This window comes from Chiroxiphia lanceolata, chromosome 3, assembly GCF_009829145.1.
Source record: "Chiroxiphia lanceolata isolate bChiLan1 chromosome 3, bChiLan1.pri, whole genome shotgun sequence".
NCBI classification, from domain to species: domain Eukaryota; kingdom Metazoa; phylum Chordata; class Aves; order Passeriformes; family Pipridae; genus Chiroxiphia; species Chiroxiphia lanceolata.
In genome coordinates, this window is record NC_045639.1 from 17,510,393 (window position 1) to 17,528,952 (window position 18,560).

Sequence of the window (18,560 nt, forward strand, 5' to 3'; positions counted from 1 at the left end):
TCCATTCACTGTCTGATGTCTTTCCTTGCAGGTGTGTCTTTCTGCCTGACCAGGGAGCCTTCTTTGTGAACTATGTCATTGCCTCTGCTTTCGTTGGCAATGGGATGGAGCTGCTGCGCCTGCCCGGCCTCATCCTTTACACCATACGCATGATAATGGCCAAGTCCACAGCAGAAAGGAAAAATATTAAACAGGTATGAGAGCCCCTCCTTAGAGAAAATGAAAGGCTTGATCCTTATCAGAAACAGTGGGAGCCCCCATCCTTCATAACATTAATTCTCACCTCCTGACAGTTGTTTGGGGGGTTTTTTGGCCTTTGTTTCGCTTATCCATGGCAGGTTCATATTCCCTTCATTTGCAGCACAGATAATGGGGAGGTATTTATTCAAGTCAGAGATGGTTAAAAATCAAAGCCCAAGCTCTGAACTTCAGATATTATTCTCTTCATAGCCCTAAGTCAGAGTTTATGATTTGGATTTTATAGGATGATTCTGATTTTATCTTACAGTCTAAACTTCGGGGAGTTTTTTATTTCAAATCTGTCTGTAGTTCGTTTCTTCTTCAGCCCGCAGGTGTGTACAACCTTTATCTGAACATACACCTAGCAAACTAAATACTTATTGCCTATATTCCATTTTAAGTGGTGGACTTTCACTTCCAGGTGATGTGTCATCTTGCAGCTTGAAATTCCAGGTGTTACAATGGGAACTTAAATATGTATACAGCTGCCCCTGTTCTTCTTCCTTTTCTTATTTCCTTGTTTTTTTCTTTTTTCTTTTTTTTTTTTAATGGATTGGTGGGTTCCATTTTTAAAAGATTCTTTTAAACATTCACTTCTGTTCCATGTTAACCCTTACTCTGGTTGAAATGGCTTACACTGATTTCCTCATCCCAAGAGGAGAAAGTGGGAATACTACCACACTAAAGCTTTGATATCTTGAGCTTTCCCTACTGCAAGGAACAATACAGTTTCAGTGGAATCTGCCATGAGAAGAAAGTTCTGAGTTTGGCACTATTATTTTCTGCCTTGTGGTTTTAAGGAGTTGCTTCTTGTAGATGCAAACAGATTACCTGAGGAATTACTTTAAGGCATTTGAAGAAGCAGCGTCTTTTCTGTATGTGCAGATACTTAAAAATGCATAATACTTCATCTTATTATGTAATTTATGCCTCTTAGGGAGATAACTGATCTCTTGCAGAGAGAGAATAAGAGAAGGTGAATTGTTGTGTTAGTGAATCTATTCTTAACTCCTGACACATTGATGGATTACTTGAGAGTTTTGGGTGTTTTGTTTGTGTTCCTAGCAACAAGCTTTTGAATATGAATTTGGAGCAATGTATGCCTGGATGCTGTGTGTGTTCACTGTCATCATGGCCTATAGCATCACGTGTCCCATCATTGTCCCATTTGGTAAGTTTTCTGATGAGCTGTGGGCACTGTGGGAGTGAGATGGGGCATGTGGGAGTTTTGCAAGGCCCAGCTCTGCATTCTTGCTCCAGTTCAAATACTGATAATGCTTAGGACTTGGATCCAAGTTTCCTTCCTTTCTTGTGGAAAAAGAGTGCAGAAGATGGTGAATTACATAGCTCTTTAGAAGCTGAGAGTGTATTTAATGTCTATTAGATGTTTATTTTATTTCTCAAATTTGAATGTATTGGCTGTGGTGGTGTTTAGGGGTTTAGGTAGGTTTGGGGATGAGGGAATTATTTTTAGCTCTGGGTTCTTGAGGTCTGGGAGACCTCAAGCTGCAGAGGATACCGAGCCTGGAAGTCCACTCTAAACAGCCAAACTTGACTCAAGTCATTCTGATCCCCAAATCCTTTAAGCTTTTGTCCTAAAGTTTGTCTGATGTATGTACATCACAGCTGGACCAACACACAAAAATAAGTGTGTTGGTCCAGCACCAACAGAATAGAAAGCTACCTGTTCTTTACACTACTGCAGCTCTTCTGTGTTGCAAACCATTTATCTAAAATTCCACATTCTGAATGAGAATGAGGAAAGAGGCTGTGGTCATCACTGTGCTGTGGACAGCTGTATGATCCATGGTGCTGACCACGGGGATGTGACCTAACAACTTGCTGGCTGCTTTGCTGGGACATGGTCTAGGTGAACCCCATAGCTGCCCTTTGACCAAAAAGGAAATGCTGGACACTCTGGTACATTTCCTGGCTTAGAAAACCAGTTAACTTGGGGTTCAGGGCACATGGGTGGAACACAGCTGCCCTGTGGTGTAGATGGTGCTACAGTCCTGTAGGACCTTGAGAAGGTCTCCAGATCTGAGTCACAGACCTTTTTCTAGTTATTCAGTTGGTTTATCTCTGCCCCATGAGTGAAACAACATTTCTGCCTCAAGTTGCCTATATATCTGGCTTTGATTACCTCCTTCTTCCTGTATCAGCCATTAAATGCTGTATGGGTATGCAAGAAACTTAGCCATCTGTCTAGAACTCGTGTACAATTGTCCATCTTCAGTGACTGTGACATGAGCTATGTCTTATTTTCATTCGCCTTTCATTCACAGAGATTACAGACTGTCATAAGAATTACGTATAAAGAATCATTTCAACAGCTACAGATATTTCCACTTGAGATCTGTTTATCAGACATAAGTAGTACTAAATAATTTTATATAGTTGGTATTTTTGTTTTCTAATTCAAATCTTCACAGAGCTAGATACAAGATAATTATCTAAATTAGATATTGTTCAGAACTGGTTTAATCAACAACCTTATTATGGGGAGAATGTGGCCAATTTTTATGTAACAAATGTAATTGATATTTACTTACATTTCATTTTGTGTGCAGTTGTAAATATCTGAATGTGCTACTGCATACCAGAGCTCTTGCAATTCATAGCTGCCACAGCAGTTGCTGGCTGTTTTTTGGGATAAGGAATAACTGACTTGAAAGTGCTGAAGGCTGAGTGGCAAGTTAAGCCACTGACAGACCTTTCTTCCTTACCACTACAGGGATAGAGGAGTTAGCAAGTCTTCCCTACTGGCTTGGCCTCATGTGCCAGCACTAGAAAGGAGCTCTGGGTTCTCCCTGGGAGCACAAGAGGCGCCACAGAGAAGTGTGTGGGGAGGGGAGGGATGGGGATGCAACAACCTGAGGAGCATGTGCTGTCATGCAGCTGTACCCCATTCATATTTGGGCTGTATCCACCACTGGTATCTAGATTTTTCAGTCACTTGGTTAATGTAGATCTCCTCACAGAATTGCTGCTTTTTGTAAAGTTTCCAACAACCTTTCCTTGGCTCTCCCATTTTCCCTTCCAGGTTTAATATACATACTCCTGAAGCACATGGTTGACCGCCATAACCTTTACTATGCATATCTCCCTGCCAAGCTGGAGAAGAAGATGCACTTTGCAGCTGTGAATCAGGCCCTTGCAGCTCCAATTCTTTGCCTTTTCTGGCTCTATTTTTATTCATTTTTGCGGCTAGGTAAGTATTACCTTTTTCCACCTAGAAGCTGCTCCCAGCTCTCTTGCCAGCCCCCCTAAATTAGATGTGCAGTTTCAGAAGCTTTCTGGGCTTTTCTTTTTGCTTCCATAAAGGGGAATTCATGGTGTTACCTGTGTCACTGAACTATACAAGACTTGCAGCTTACAGTAGTTTGCATAAGATCCTTTGGTGGAGATGGCTGATATGTTAACTTAAACTGTTAGTGTGGAGCTCCCTGTTTCTTCAGTTTGCAGGAGATTCCTTAAATCTGTTGAGTTGGAATTGGCCAGTTGGGCTTTGGAGTGACAGACAGTAAAAATCACTACATAAACTAAAAAATCTGTTCGGAATTAGCTCTTTGTAGTAGGATGGCCTCTGGCTTCACTACCTGCATTTGTACTACTTATGCCTGTGCATAAGTTTAATTTGCCCTGTGCAAATTGGCTACTGCCTTGGTTGTACAGCTGTGTCACTTAGCCAACATTTTAGCATTTTTTCTTCCTATTGCTAGTCATACAGTGTTCTACATCATCCATCAAACTTTACATGGAAGACTGCAGTGAGATGGTGACTCTTTTCCCCATATTGTAGTTTAAACTTGTGTTTTGTGTGAAGTTTATTTTAAAAATAGGGACATTGTGTATTTTGCAAATACTTGGCATTGATTTTATTGGCTGTGGTGTATTAACAGCTTTAATGTCAGAGAAAGGTAGGAGACAGCTTATGGCTTTTTATCCATGATACAGGAGGAAGCATTTGGCATGGAACGGGGATGTCAGTGGTGCTGGAAGGAATTGAGTTTCCCTTCTTGGGAAGGAAGCTCCTGATATCTAATCATATTGTGCCCTGATGACAAATGACCATGCATTGTGTTTTTCTAGCATGCCAGTAGTCAGAAAGGTATTGTTGGCAGGCTGTCATCTAACTTTAGGGATAGCTAAAGCTATAGGGAAAGCTCCCTGTGGATGTGAAAGTTGTTTGGAACTACTGCTTTGGGCTGTCCTTAGGTTTAAGCAGATGTTCCTGCATTACTGGTATGTTTGAGAGCTTGTTTTTTCCCTTGTTTTCAAAGCTGCCTTTGAAACCAGGAAGACCAACAAATCTGTGTCCTCTGACAGGAGAATTTCTAGAGCATGCTTTAGAAAAATCAACTCCAAACACACAGCAACTGATGCACCTCTAATTATAATGAAGGAAATCCTGGTGTGGTAAAAATTAAATCTTTATAATAATGTTTTCTAGTTCTGCATCTGTGGTAAAACCATCATTTGTCACACACCTTAATAATGGAAAATACAGTCTGGATTATCACTTTTGGCTTGGTCAGTGTAGAAGATCCTGTTTACAGTGTGTTGTTTGGTGGTTTGTCAGTGTACAGGGCAGTCTGAGAGGGAGGAACTTGATATTTTTATTTCATTGCCATTGATTTCATTGCTGCTTCTTGTGCCAAAGAGAAGGAAGGAAGGGTAAGAGTGCTCTGCTTCTTTATCTGCAAAATAGATCAGTTTATGGTGTAAAGCTTGATTGCTTAGTCATTGACTTTTATAGTTTGCCTGATATGGGTGTTTCAGTCTGGCTGCAGAGTCCAGTGACGATACTCTGTTTTCTCACTCCTGATATCAACATAAAGCTGGAAAGACCCTTCTCCCAGTTCTCAGTCAGGATCAAATACCACTTGACTACATGCAGAAGGTGATAGGCTCTACTGGTGTCATTTATTTCCTTCTCAGTTACTGTTTTCTTCCTTGGCTCTCATTCCATCCATCCATCCATCCAACACCTGCAGCACCACTGGGCCTCTCACAACAGAGGAGGCAACAGTACTATCTGCAGTTCAACCCCTGTCTCCTGGGATTAGTCACTTGAGTCTCGTGTTCTCTAGAGCTGTTGGCAGGGAAGAACCCTGAGGATCCAGGGCAGGAAAAACTGATCTTGGAGACTTTTTCTTCCCTGATCTCTGCTATTTGCCTTGTGGTTCACACTGTACTTTGGCTTGGATGTAGACACGCCTCACCAGCTGGTAAATACTGGTGTTACCTATGCTTATAAAAACAACCTCCTCTGAAGGACATTCCAGAATACCTGTAGGGAAGTTTTTTCATTTCTGTTTTTGACTTGAAGAGTGACATGTTTGTAGGGGGTTTTTTTGTTATGTTTTTCACATGTGCATGGTGTTTTTCCTCTGGTGAACGGACCTGTGCAGGGCTTATATAATCTGCTGAAATGTAAAACTTGTCTGTTCTGTGTCACTGCATATGCTGGGATTGCCACAAAAATGTTTGATGCTTGGTGTTGTGTCTTTTGACTGAAGAAGCTTGGAAACAGCTAGGTTTTGTGGTGGTGTTTATTTTTCCCTAATATCTTATTCAAGTCATCTTTGCTGCAAAATGAGATTAATTTTTTCAGAATATTTCCATAGTGAATCTGGAGAATAAGAAGTCATTGTAGCTTTTTCCATACTAGAGGCTGCAACCATGCCCTCTCCTATAGTTTTATTGCAGTCTCTCTGAACTGAAACTTACCTTTCAGTTTAGTTCGTATTTACTTAGTTTCTGCTCTTGTTCATTTTCCTTGGATTCTTTCTAGTTCTGTTCATATTTTATTGTAGACAAGGCTGCTCAAGTTGAAGGCTCGGTGGCATCAAATTATTTTCTATAGGTACCAGGGACTTGTGGGGGGAGGTTGGTTTTTTTTGTTGTTGTTTTTTTTTTCATTTTCTTCTCTTCCCATGTTCTGTGATCACATCACACTGTTGACTGCTTTCTAGCTTGTAATCATTAATTGTATTCTGCAGCACTACAGGATTGTTATCCCTCACACCTACATTTCATTTTTCCTTCCAAATTGTAGTTATTTGCAGTTTTCTACATATACTTTTATGTTACTGTTTGTTATTTGTTTTGATCCTTGAAAGGAGGTGGGGTGGTCTTATCTACCAAGATCATTCTGATTCTTTCCCCCCGCCCTTTGAGCTGTTTGCAAGCCATCCAGTTTGGTGCTGTCATCATTATTAATAAATGTAATTAATATTACATCTCACGGATCATTTATGAAAGTATTTTAGAAGTGGGTCCAGAATGGATCACTGAGAGGAGGAGAAAAATCGCTCTGTGTCTTGTTTATGGTTCAAGGATTGCAGCAGCCTTTCTTGGCCTCTAAGAAAGCTGGGAGAACACCTTGCTTGGCAGTTTTACCAGTCGAGGAGCTTCATGCCTAGTGAGGTTCTCATGTTTGTGGCTGGAAGTGGGCTGCCCAGTCCTACAAGGACAAAAAAAATCCACAAGTCTTGTGAAAATGGGGAGGATAAATACAGGTTTGTTTTGGGTTTGTTGGGGTTTTTTCTGCTATATATTTTTATATTGTATTCTTTGGATATTTTTTCTAGGCTTTAAAGCACCTACGACCATGTTTACCTTCCTCGTTGTCAACATCACAATTGTTATTTGCTTGGCTTACACTTGTTTTGGCTGTTTCAAGTACCTGAGTCCACTGAATTATAAGGTAAGTGATGGATGCCTGATGCCTTTCAGCACCTACCTCTGTGCTTGATGTAGCACCAGCTGTTCCTGCTGGGTTGTCCATGCCTTCTCTCTGGTAATGTCTGTGTTCACAAAGGTCCATCTGGTAGGATGGCTAAAGAGGGCTTGTAGTAGGGGTGGGCTGCGTAGCACAGTGGAAAGTCTGTCAGTGTCTGCAGGAACTGAATTTGAGAGCAAAGAGAACCATGGAAGTATCTTGGGCTGCATCCAAAGCAGTGTGGTGTGATGAGCAGTCAAGGGAGGTGATTCTGCCCCTCTATTCCACTCTGGTGGGACCTCACCTCCAGCTCTGGGGTCCCCAGCACAGGAAGGACATGGACCTGTCAGAGTGAGCCCAGAGGAGGGCCACCAAGTTGATTAGAGGGATGGAGCACCTCTCCTATGAGGAAAGGCTGAGAGAATTGGGTTTGTTCAGCCTGGAAAAAAAGAAGGCTTAGGGGTGACCTAATTGCAGCCTTCCAGTACCTAAAGGGAGGCTACAAGAAAGATGGAGAGAGACTGTTCACAAGAGCATGTAATGACAGGACAAGGGGGATTGGGTTCAAACTGAAAGAGAGTAGGTTTGGATTAGATATTAGGAAGAAATCCTCTTCTTATGAGGGTGTTGAGACACTGGAAGAGGGTGCCCAGAGAAGCTGTGGATGCCCCATCCCTGGAATTGTTCCTGCTCAGGTTGGACTGCGCTTTGAGCAACCTGGTCTAGTGGAAGGTGTCCCTGCCCATGGTTGAGAGGTTGGAAATAGATGGTCTTTAAGGTCCCTTCCAACTCAAACCATTCTATGATTCTTAGTAAGAGGATTGGAGGAGAGAGTACCAGCACTGGTCTGTCTGTGCAGGTTTTTAGGTACTTATAATCCTTTGTATTACTTTCTCTCACTAATTTGATATTGTCTCTCTTCCTTTCTCTGCCCATTGCTGGTTACAGATAGAAGACACACAAAGTGAAAAAGGAAGTGACCCAGATGTACCAACCGTCCCAACATCTTCTGTAAGAAGTTAAAAGTTACTAGTATTCTCTTATATTTCCTAGAAAAACTTAATTGCTCACCCTACTTACCAAAGAGCTTGTGTAGGACATATAAGGCTGAATGGACTGTGTGTTTTCCCATATGTGCATGTGGGACCTGAGAGTTCTGCAGCTGGGCTCCTTGACTGTTCCCAGGTGGTGTTCCAGAAGTACCTTCAGCTGACTTTTCAGGAGTAGTCGAGACACGCTCCTTCCAGCAGCTCTGTATGCTGTGTTCTGTGCCTTGCACCAGACAGAGCCTCACATCTGGACAGCTGCCAAATGCAGTCGGGTTCCACTGCTTTGATTTTCAAAGTTGTGACGTTAAACAGGTCTTACTTGCCATGTCACTGAAAAGGATGTAGGACGGAGGTAGAAGGAAAGGCCTTAGTGCCACAGTCCTCAAGTGCCAGGTGAGTGTTGCACCAGGAAGCCTCCATCAGGGTGCAAAAGGCCTCAGGTGTTAAAGTGAAGAATGGGAAAAGGATGAAAGGAAGAGTGTCAAGGGGAAAAATTACCCTGGGTGAATTATCCCAGCATTATACTTTGAGAGATGACTAAAATCCTTAACGCTTGTGATTTCAGATGTACGTCCCCCAAGTTTTGCGTCCTCACCCTACAGAAAGGACGGTGCTTGCCCACAAGGAGCAGCAGTCTTATGGCACCATGGACAACACTTGTTCCCAGGCAGAAGGAGACATAAACTCTTCCGCTGAACCTTCAATTATCGAGCAGGCGTCGAGAGGTTCGCTTTGAGCGCCGAGGACTAACACAAGGTGGAGCACTTGGTCCAGCTTTAGGAGAACTGATTCCCTGCCACCACCTACTAAGTATTCTGTTTTATTTACGTATTCCTGCCTGCAGAAGAGGTACAGAAATAATTCATTGTGTGGTCTGCAGCTGTGCTCAGAGATTAAAAAGCAGATGCCTTGGGACTGATTGTTTTCCAGACTGTCTACACGTGTTGTGAAACAAATGTGTTGAACAGGGAGATGCCAATCCTCAGGGACTTCACTTATGCTATCTCATCACTTGCCTTATGAAAATAACTTATGCTGCATATAGATAAGTGGTCACCAAAGCAAATGCAGCTATTATGGCTGTCATTTATTTATTCAAAGTAATTCTTCCTTTTTTTAAAAAAAACCCCAACATTTATTATTTATAAACCTCTTGGGATGTGTTAAATCCTGAGACAATGTCACTTTTGATGAAAATGCTGTTTGCATGGGCTCTGAGAATGGTGTGTGGGAGTTTCTCGTCACCCAAAGTAGTCAGCATAGACTTGAGCATGTTACTTTTTTCCTTGAAAGAAATGAGGGAATTACTGTGCACTTGGGTACTAAAAGTACTAAAGCAAAAATACTGGTGTAAAGAAGGGAGTGATTTATCTGATACTGTTTTTATAAATTTTTTTGGAGGGCATTTAGGTTGTTAGTTTCTCTTCACTATTTTTAAGGGCCTTCTACAATGCAAGTTCACCTGCCAACAGCAAAGGATGTAAACATTTTATCTTTCTTTTAATCTTGGGTCAAAATGACAGATCTCTGGGTTTTCTCTATAGTGGCAATTATATGAGTTGTAAGATACTAGGTTTTTAAATTATGTCATAGGTGCCAATTTATTCTAAAGTGCAATGTGTCAAAGTGTAACTAATACTCACTGAGCAATAAAACACTGAGTTCAGAAAAAATTCAGGCTGTCTTGATTTATTTATTCTTTTCTCTGTGTGTTGAAACAGTCTTTGCTATCTGCCTCACAGCATGGTCGTGAACTGTTCATAAAAGCTCTGCCATGAGCCTTAGAATGACAGTTCATCCCATGAGAAATATGAATCCTTTTAAATTTCTCTAGGGGATGAATCTTGGTGACCTTTCTGTAAGAGAAGGTTTTGACCCTGCCAAGCCCTCTGTTTGCCTGCTCGTCGTTAAACTGTTAGTTCCTGAACTTGACCTTTTCTAGCATGTTTGTGAAGCAGCAACATCTTTCCTTCATGAGACTGAAGGAGACTGTGCCATAAATAAGAGTGTGCAGATGTTCAGTGTCTTGCAGAACTGGCTCCAGCTTCCTGAGACCAGCACTCTGGACAAATGCTGAGCATGAGATCTGCCCCACTGGAAGAAGGACCCTGCAGAGCTCCAATCCCCCTGATGACAAGCCCATCTTTTACTTGAAGGTACACGTAATTCCTGGTTATTAAAAGGCAAGTGAGGAGCCTTGTTTAGTGGGGGTCATGGATTTGTGACAGACTACTTTATACTCTCCCTTCAGTGATGCATTTTAGTTGGGGGATTGGGCATATGAGTGTGCCTTTTGATTTTTAGCAATCATGATGCTAATAGAGATGGTGTGTACCTTGGGTACACATTGCAATTCAAGGTTGATATTCAAACTAAGAAAAAAGAAAACCAACAGATTCCACATTCTTTACTCGGCTCAGACTTTCTCATACAGATGTGAGGTCAGAAGGAAGAGGCAGTGCATTGTGTTAATTAGATCAGAAGTCTGTAATTGTTCCATCTCATTTCTAGCTGCAGTACCCCATCTCATACAGCTGTCTGCAGCAGCAGTGGATGCTTGTGTGTGTACTAATTGAGGAAACAAATAAATGATTCAGCTAGCACACTTGACCTGTTTACTTTGCTGACACTGTGGGATTTTTATGCCCTGTGATATAACTTACTTTTTGATATGACTTTTGATATTCTCTGTGAGGTTCTATGTGTCATATTGAGGACAGAAGCTCCTTGAATGATTTGATTTCCTTTTTGTGATAATGAAGCTCCTTGTGGCTGGCACGAGTTCAGTACAGGCAGGGCCATCTCTCCTGTGAACTTGAATAAACCCACCTCCAGTCATGCTAAGGCACTTCATATATAGAATATGGAAAACCTACCAGGTAATGGAACGTTACATCTTGCTAAATAGTCATTGTTGGCATTTGAGGAACCAGTTCTTATGTCTGATGGGGAAACCACCTGCCTATTTCACTTATCATGTAGCAGCCATTCTTGCTTGCCACTGTACTCTGTTGCAGTTAAGCTCATAGAAATGTCTATGATATTAGGACATGCACCAGTTGGAGAAGAGGCTGGGGTCACCTATTAGTAAATTATCACAACATCTCAGTGTATAGCAACACAAATTACAGGCTGGTTTATCATCTTTGCTGTGTTGTGCTTGCTTCCCTAGTACCTTTTGGGTCTCTCTCTGAGAGCTGGAAGTAATTAGGAAACTGCACTGGCTCTAATTCATTCCTCCATGCTGGTGGATATCTCTGAGAGGATAAAATTAGATCAGCCCAAGAAACTCCCTGCATTCCTTACTGAGCCTTAGAGAAAAGCTGAGGGATGGAAGCCTCAACAAATGTGGATATTGGCTGCACTGTATTTGAAATTCATATTTAAAGCCATGGCACATTCTTTACTGTTCTTTTTATAAACCTTTTGGCAGGAAGCCTAAGCAAATGGCCCAGCTGGAGTTACTGATTGTAGCTCCCAGAAGCCATATTTGTTGAGATCCAGCGCCTGCTGCTTGCCTTGCATTGCTCAGTTGGAACAACGCCTCCCCCACCTCGCTCCTTGCTAAGTCCTTCCTGCATTTTAGCAGCCGCCACCAGCAGTGCTCCTGGGGAGCAGGAATCCCGGACAAGTCTGACACTCAAGCATGAATCAGCCCTACAGCATGGTCTGTGATAGGATTCTCTGTGACACAGCTGAGGGGGCAACCTCTTGCAGTTTGAAGAATGGAGCTCATTTGATATTGTACAATTCAGTACTCTTCTGCAAAGGCTTCAGTAAAGATGAATTTCTTCTATAGTGAAGGAAATGCTACATGGTATTCTGAGACTCAAAAACCTTGGCTTGTTTAGATATACGGAGCCCTGTGCCAGTTAGAGCCTATTCTGTATGCGAGGCCAACCTGGCTCACCTCCAGCCTTGTTACAACACATCCTCAACACCCAAATTATTGCAATTTCTCATTTGCATTAGGTGCACATGTTCATGCTTTGTTTTCCTTTGGGCTTTTCCCATATCCTGAGCCAAAAACAGATCTTTGTGCTGGCTAAGTTTCCAAATGCTCTAGTGTAGCACTAGACCGTGTTCTTTCTGTCTCTTCACAGAAATCCAGTTCCCAGCTCTGCTTACCCACAGATGCTGGCATCACAACTGAAAGCTTTCTTGTGTCTGTTCTACGAATAATTTGTTTATGAGTGTTTGGAAGTCTTTTACTGTTCTTGTCTTCAAGAAGGTGGGCTTGTCTTAGAAGCTGTGGACCACAAGAGTTTTCCCCTGGGTCTTAGCCAAAGTGAGGTGAGAGGCATGGGAAGATTTGGGGAGGAGGGATCTTTTTCAGTCACTAACATAAACCCAAGTCTATTGAGTACAGAGAAAAGACACTTTATTGTCTGTAAGCTGCAATAATATAAGGAAATACACAATTTCAACTCCAAATGATGGCCAGGGTCATGTGTCTTATTTTCTTAAACTGGTCTTGCAAATTCCTTCTCTGTCTTATCTAGACAAACTTCTTGAATGATTCTGCTTGTCACCTGTCTGCAACAGCTGCAAGTGCTTGTTTCACATATTTCAGAGGTATAGAATTTGGGTTTCTTTCTTTCTGAGGCCAGCTGTCTGACGGATAAAAACAGAAAGGAAATGACCAAAGCGTAGAGACTGAAAATTGGGTCGTTATAATGGAACATTCTTCCCTTTACTTTTTGCTCTTGGGTTAACTCCTGGCTCTTGCTTTGTATCACACATCCTGTTGGTTAGAACGTAGCATCTCAACTGCAGCAGGGGCAACTTCACAAGTTTTCTGTGCTCAAACACAGAGCTCCTAAGTTATCCTCACCTTTCTTTGTCAGAAGAGTCTAACCATTTGTAGCTTGGGGAGAATATATATCAAGATCAGCTGCCTTTTTAGAATATGTACCACAGTTAGCTTTTAATTCTTTTGACGAAACAATGAATGTGACCCCACAAGTTAACTGATATAGTATAAAAACCTGCTTCTCCCTACTCAGTGTGCCTCTATTACTAATCTCTTCCAACCAGGAGCCTGCAGCCTCCATTACAGCTTGACTCTGGACTCCTGGTTGAACAGAAACATTGCTTCCCTTCTGTAGCAGCTTATTTCCTGCCTTCCTAGGTGTGTTCCAGTGTAACAGGAATCTGATCTTCTCACTTTTGAATGGATTGAAAGTCCCACCTCATGACTTGCAACTTTTATGGCTAGTGGAAGGTAATGTTCTGTGTGTTAAGTAAGAATTTCACTAACTTAATGAGCTAAATATATTTCCAGCTTCAGTTTGGGATGGCGTTCTCTGTCTGTTTAAAGTTGTGGTTCGGAAATGTCTACTGATACAAAGTTTCTGCTCTACAGCAGTCCTGAGCTTCATCCTATCTTATCTATCACATCTTAGGGAAATTATATGTGATACATGTAACACAGACATGATAGTGTTGTTTTACGCATTAAAACACTTTTAATCTTCCAGACTGATGATTAAGTTTAGATCTTGAAATAAAATAGCTTTTTCTGAGAAGTCACAGAACAGTGGTTTCAAGATCTGATATCCTTGAATGTTCTCTCCTAGATTTATGTGTGATATTCAAGTGGAAATGGAACTGTAAATAGCTAAGGAGAGGGGGAAATTTTTGTATCTGCTCCTAGACTCAGTGGTTAACTAAGTGCTGGTTAATAATTAATGAAGGCACTCTTCTCAAAAGTGATGTTGAAGATAGAGTTCTGGAAGTCCAATGTATGGTATGTCATAAGGTACTCCTGAATAAAATAGGAGCCAGAATTTGTTGCTGTCTCATATCATTACTGCTGTGTGGTTGTGAACCTCCCATTTTTATGTAGTGACACAAAAGGGCAAAAGTTTGTGATGGAAGTTAGTGACTGGTTTTGAAAGGTATCTATCTGTTGTGCTTCTCAGATCTTTATTGACATTTTTTAAAAAAAGTTGCAGTACAGGAGGAAGACTGAGAGCTGAGGGAACGTAAGAGAGATGTATTTTTGTACACAGCTCGCCTTCCTTCTGTATGAAGATGTTTCATGCATTTGGTGGTGGTTTATACTTGGCTTTTCAGACTGATTAGCTTTTTTTATAGCCTGCTCTCCTGAAATGTAAAGCACCAAGTTGCTTCTTTCAAGTGAAGATGTTCCACGTCAAAACTTATTTTTAATTCTAAATAGGGTTTTTTTCCTAAGGCAAATTATTGGTATTTTTTCCCTCCATCCATAGACATAGAGAAATAAAACCAGCAGCTATCTCCATTGATGGAAATGGAAAAAGAAGTGATTTAAAGAATTGCTAAGTACCATAATTTGGTTGCAGGCATTGAATTTTTTTATGACAGGATTCATTAGAAAATGAAGTAGGGTTTTCTTATTCTTTTATATTTGACATCTGTAACTTCAAAAATGTTCATAAAATAAGAAAAATTCATTCCCTTCTGAGATGAGAAATCAGAATTTGATGGGAAAAAAAGGGCAAAAATTGAGAATATGAATATCTTCTGATCACTGCAAAAGACTTTATCAGCCACGAAAGATTTGGAGTGAAACGAGAAAATTTCCATTGAGACAAAAATGCAGGGGTGGACCTCAGTTCCCTTGGGTCCGTACAAGAATTCCTAGAACTCAAGAGGTACAAATCTGTTTGCATTCAAAACCACCCCAACAATGCAGGCTTGGCTGCAAAAGAATTTAAGAACCGCTGAAAATAAAGCTATTCTCAGACTTTTCTGCCTTTGGGGAAGTTGAAAGGTTACTGAGCAGAGAAGAGATCCTACAAGGCAGCAATGGCCATAGTCCAAAAGTGAGTGGGACTACTTTGGCACAGCTGGAGCAGAGCTATAACCCAAGCTCAGGAAATCGTCCTGAGCAAGGAATGCCATACAGGCACAGTGGGAACAATGTTAGTTGGGCTAGGCCTTTCCCCTATGCAGAGGGAAGTTGTTTACACCCATCACTTATCTGAATGCCTCAGGTGGGACACATCCATGTTCCCTTCTGCAGTGGACAACTAGGAATGAAGGAACAGTAGGTGGATCAGGTTAAGAAGGAAGGATGGGGTATTATCAGGAAGCCAGTATCAGCAGGATGGGCAAAAGGTGTTTTTGCCTTGGCTGTGGAGTGGATACCAGAGGGGGGCAAGTCAGGATCTGGCAAGAGTTTCAGAGCTAAAGGTATGTCTTCTCTTTTCACCTGCCCTCAGGGCTGGGCCCTTCCTGGGCCCAGAGCAGGTGGCAGCTGCTGGTGCTGTGATGGACACGCAGCTGGGCTGGGGGCAGGAGGCTTGGGGGCCAGGCAGGATGCTGGGCCCCTTGCAGCTGCTGGGAGGGGCAGCACAGGCCAGGTGGAGCAGTCAGCCTCCCTCCTTGCACCTCTCTCTGCTGCTCAAACAGTCACGAGTCACTGTTCACACACAGTTAATGTTTGTCATGTTGGTATCTGTGACTCAGTACTAGGAGCTTGAGGGACATTTTGTCTTTTCATGTTTCTGTTCACCTCCTCCCTCTACTGTGCTCCCTCCACACTGATCATCTGCAGTGGTTTGAACTACTGCTGCAAAGGAGGATTATCTTTCATTTAAGAAGATGGAAACATCATTTAAATCTCTTTTATTGTTCATCATATCCTCAAAACTGCAGACATTCAGTTATTAAACACGGGGAGAACATGAGCATCCTCAGCATCTTTAAATCCAGTCAGGGAGGTATTTCAAAGACTGATGGTTGGACTACATCTAGCAAGGGGAAAGAGCTGTCACTCAGCACAGATCTGTTTATAAATACTGTTCTCCAGAAGACAACTGACAATTGTAATGGGGCTAATTCTTCTACCAGCATTGGCATAACACCATCAGGGCTGTCTGGCGCTGCACAGGATATTTCTTCCATGAAAGAAAACTAATCCTTAGCAAGACGGTTTTAGTGTGAATTATGTTCCTTGAAGTGCTATTACAGCAAGTAAAACAAGTGGCATCATTTCTCAGTGTTTTAAAATAAGCTACCCTGAAATCAATATGGATTTATTCCTTGTCTCTTTCCACAGTATCCAGAAGGATTTTTCCATTCCTCTTTCTGACAAACGTGTGTCTTCATTTAATGCATATTATGTATTGTACCTGCTGTAAACCAGAATTTATATTCGATTGACTCTCTTGAACCCCAGTCCTGCCCCCAAGCAATTGCAGCTGACTCAGTGGTGATGAATAGTGCTTCTCATGGATCTAGAGCTAATGCTGATGCTACGCTTAACAGATTCTATTTTTCACTAAATGATGGTTTAACTTCCTTTCTCATATGAAAGTGTGATTTCTATTCATATTTCTTTCATTTATAATTTGAGTAATGCCTGACTTTTTTGTTTAATGTACATGAAGCCTTATCTTGTGTAGTTGTGTAAGATGTCCAAAGGCTGCATACAGTGGCTTGGATTTTTCAGAACATTATGATTTGTAGTTTAAAAATCAGAAGTCCAATTTGGGTGTAGTGGAAGTTAGTTTAGCTGGAGCTGTATGAGAGCATTATGACCTTACTTGTGTTTTTCCATACCAGAAGCAGATACTTTCCAAAGCACTTCAGCTGGGGAGACAGAGTACAAGTTTGTTTATTTTAAGTGACATCTCCATGGTTCCAAACCCCTTATCTAGACCTTTCATGGACTGTAACTGGGTAATTAAAAATCAGAGTATGAGTCAGCTACTTCTGGTTTCAGTGTGGGATAAATGCATGTTTTGGAGCAACTTAACATGGCATGGCTTTTAGGACAGCAATTTCTTTGGGCAGGGACTTGGGGGCAACTTTGGTCCAGAAATGGAAGCTTCACTAAGAAATGGCTCTGGAGCAAAACAAAATGTTTTGAGTGTCAAAGTGTCTCTGGGTTCTCTTGAAGGCTATACCAACTCTTTCAGAGCCTTATTCCCAAGAAACAGCTCAGAGCCAGCCCAACAGCAGCACATTTAGCCTTGTTAGAGAAAACTCCCTGTCTGAACGGCAGGTACTCAGCTGGCTCACATAAATAAGAACAATTGTAACAGAGCGGGGAGTCCTTTTGTACTGCTTATTGCTATTGCAGTAACCTGATATGCAGTTACTTGCTAACAGAAATGTTAAAACTATTTTTGATTATCTGTACCAAATAACTGCCTGTTAGCAATACCAGAGTGAATCTGGATTCACTCAAGGTGGTTGTCAAATCCAAATCTCAGGCTCTTGGGAGAGTTGCTCGCTACAGGACAAGATGCAGATGCTCTCACTAGCCCACAGACACTTCATTACTATTAAACCTTGCACTACAGGTGGTGGGATTGGCTGTTGTGCTAAAACCAGAGGATTACTTTGAAAAGGGGAGAGGAATTGATGGCAGGTTTTACAGCTGCCACACAGCTGAATTTTACACTTTTTCACACTGTCATAGTATTTCACTGTATCTTTGTATCTAAGTTAGGTAAGCAGGTGAAGAGCTACAGCTGCTGATAGCTGTGGGCTTAAGGTTTCAGAAGTGCAATGTAAGAATTCAGAACAAACTTTGCTCTATATCAGGTGTTTAATTATAATTTTTAAGCTTCTAAAGTCTACACCTTTTAGGTCCAGATTTTTTCTCTCTCAGACAGTAGCTAATCAAACCCATTTTTGTGCTGGATTTAAGTGCCTTGGTGCCTATCTCCTGTACCCAGTTATACCAACAGTGTGGACAGCTCGTGTTTGTAGTTGGCTGAAGTTCCCTTACCTGGTGTGCAGAGCAGGGGAAGGACATGCTTATGTACTGCCTCTGTTCATTATCATTGTCTCAGTGCTGAGCACTGAGAGGCATATTTAAAAATAGAAAGGTTCTACAGGCAGTTGTTTTTTTGTCCAGCTCTCATTGATGACTGACTGAGCCTGGATGAGCTGCTGTAACATAAGATCACAAAAGAGAATCCTGATGTGCCTCCTCTCATTGAGGCTGGGCCCCTTCAAGCAGATCTGCTCCAGAAGGGAGAGAGAAAACGCTTCGAGCCTTCGACTCACATCTGAAAATCGGTTTGGCAGGTATCACATAGCAAGCTTCCTTCCCACTTCCTTTATCTGCACTGTGACTGAGCAGCCCCTGGGGAAGTGTTCAGTTATATCAGTATATGGCAGAGCTCCCTCGCACCACAGCAGATGTCTGCACGTGCATTAAAGATGAGAGGGGATGGTCTCCAGCTCTGAAATGTAAGGCCGCACAGGGGACAGAGGAAAGGCAAAACCAAATGGTCAAAGATCAGGACTTGTGCAGGAGGGTGCATAGTGGTGCCTGTAAACAGATGGCGTAGTCAGAGGTGAGCTGATTCCTCCTGAATAAGCAACCTTCTCTCAATATACAGCACCTGAAACAAGTCTGGGGATGGCTCTTCTCTGAGAAGAGTCTACTTCAAAGTGAATGATTTTGTGTTTTTTTTCCTGACTATTCAAAACAGACTGGACTGAATCACGCAATATTTTGCAAGTGAGAACACATATTTTGACTAATGAAAGCATTTACAAGTAAACATAGAATTAGTGCTCACTACTAATCTGGAAGC

The 18,560-nt window shown here is 41.8% G+C and overlaps 1 protein-coding gene across 5 annotated transcripts in view; it reads left to right on the forward strand.

Moving 5' to 3' along the window:
• TMEM63A (transmembrane protein 63A) overlaps positions 1-9,689 on the forward strand; it is a 33,369-nt gene extending 23,680 nt beyond the window's left edge. For 4 of the 5 annotated variants that reach the window (XM_032683193.1, XM_032683195.1, XM_032683192.1 and 1 more), the window contains 6 exons: positions 32-194; positions 1,306-1,411; positions 3,284-3,451; positions 6,837-6,952; positions 7,916-7,978; positions 8,582-9,689. In XM_032683193.1, the coding sequence (XP_032539084.1) occupies positions 32-194; positions 1,306-1,411; positions 3,284-3,451; positions 6,837-6,952; positions 7,916-7,978; positions 8,582-8,752 (787 nt within the window). In that variant the 3' untranslated portion in view covers positions 8,753-9,689. Of the gene's footprint in view, positions 1-31; positions 195-1,305; positions 1,412-3,283; positions 3,452-6,836; positions 6,953-7,915; positions 7,986-8,581 lie in introns of all 5 variants that reach the window. The other variant, XM_032683196.1, reaches the window with a different exon arrangement.
• The last annotated feature ends 8,871 nt before the right edge of the window (positions 9,690-18,560 follow it).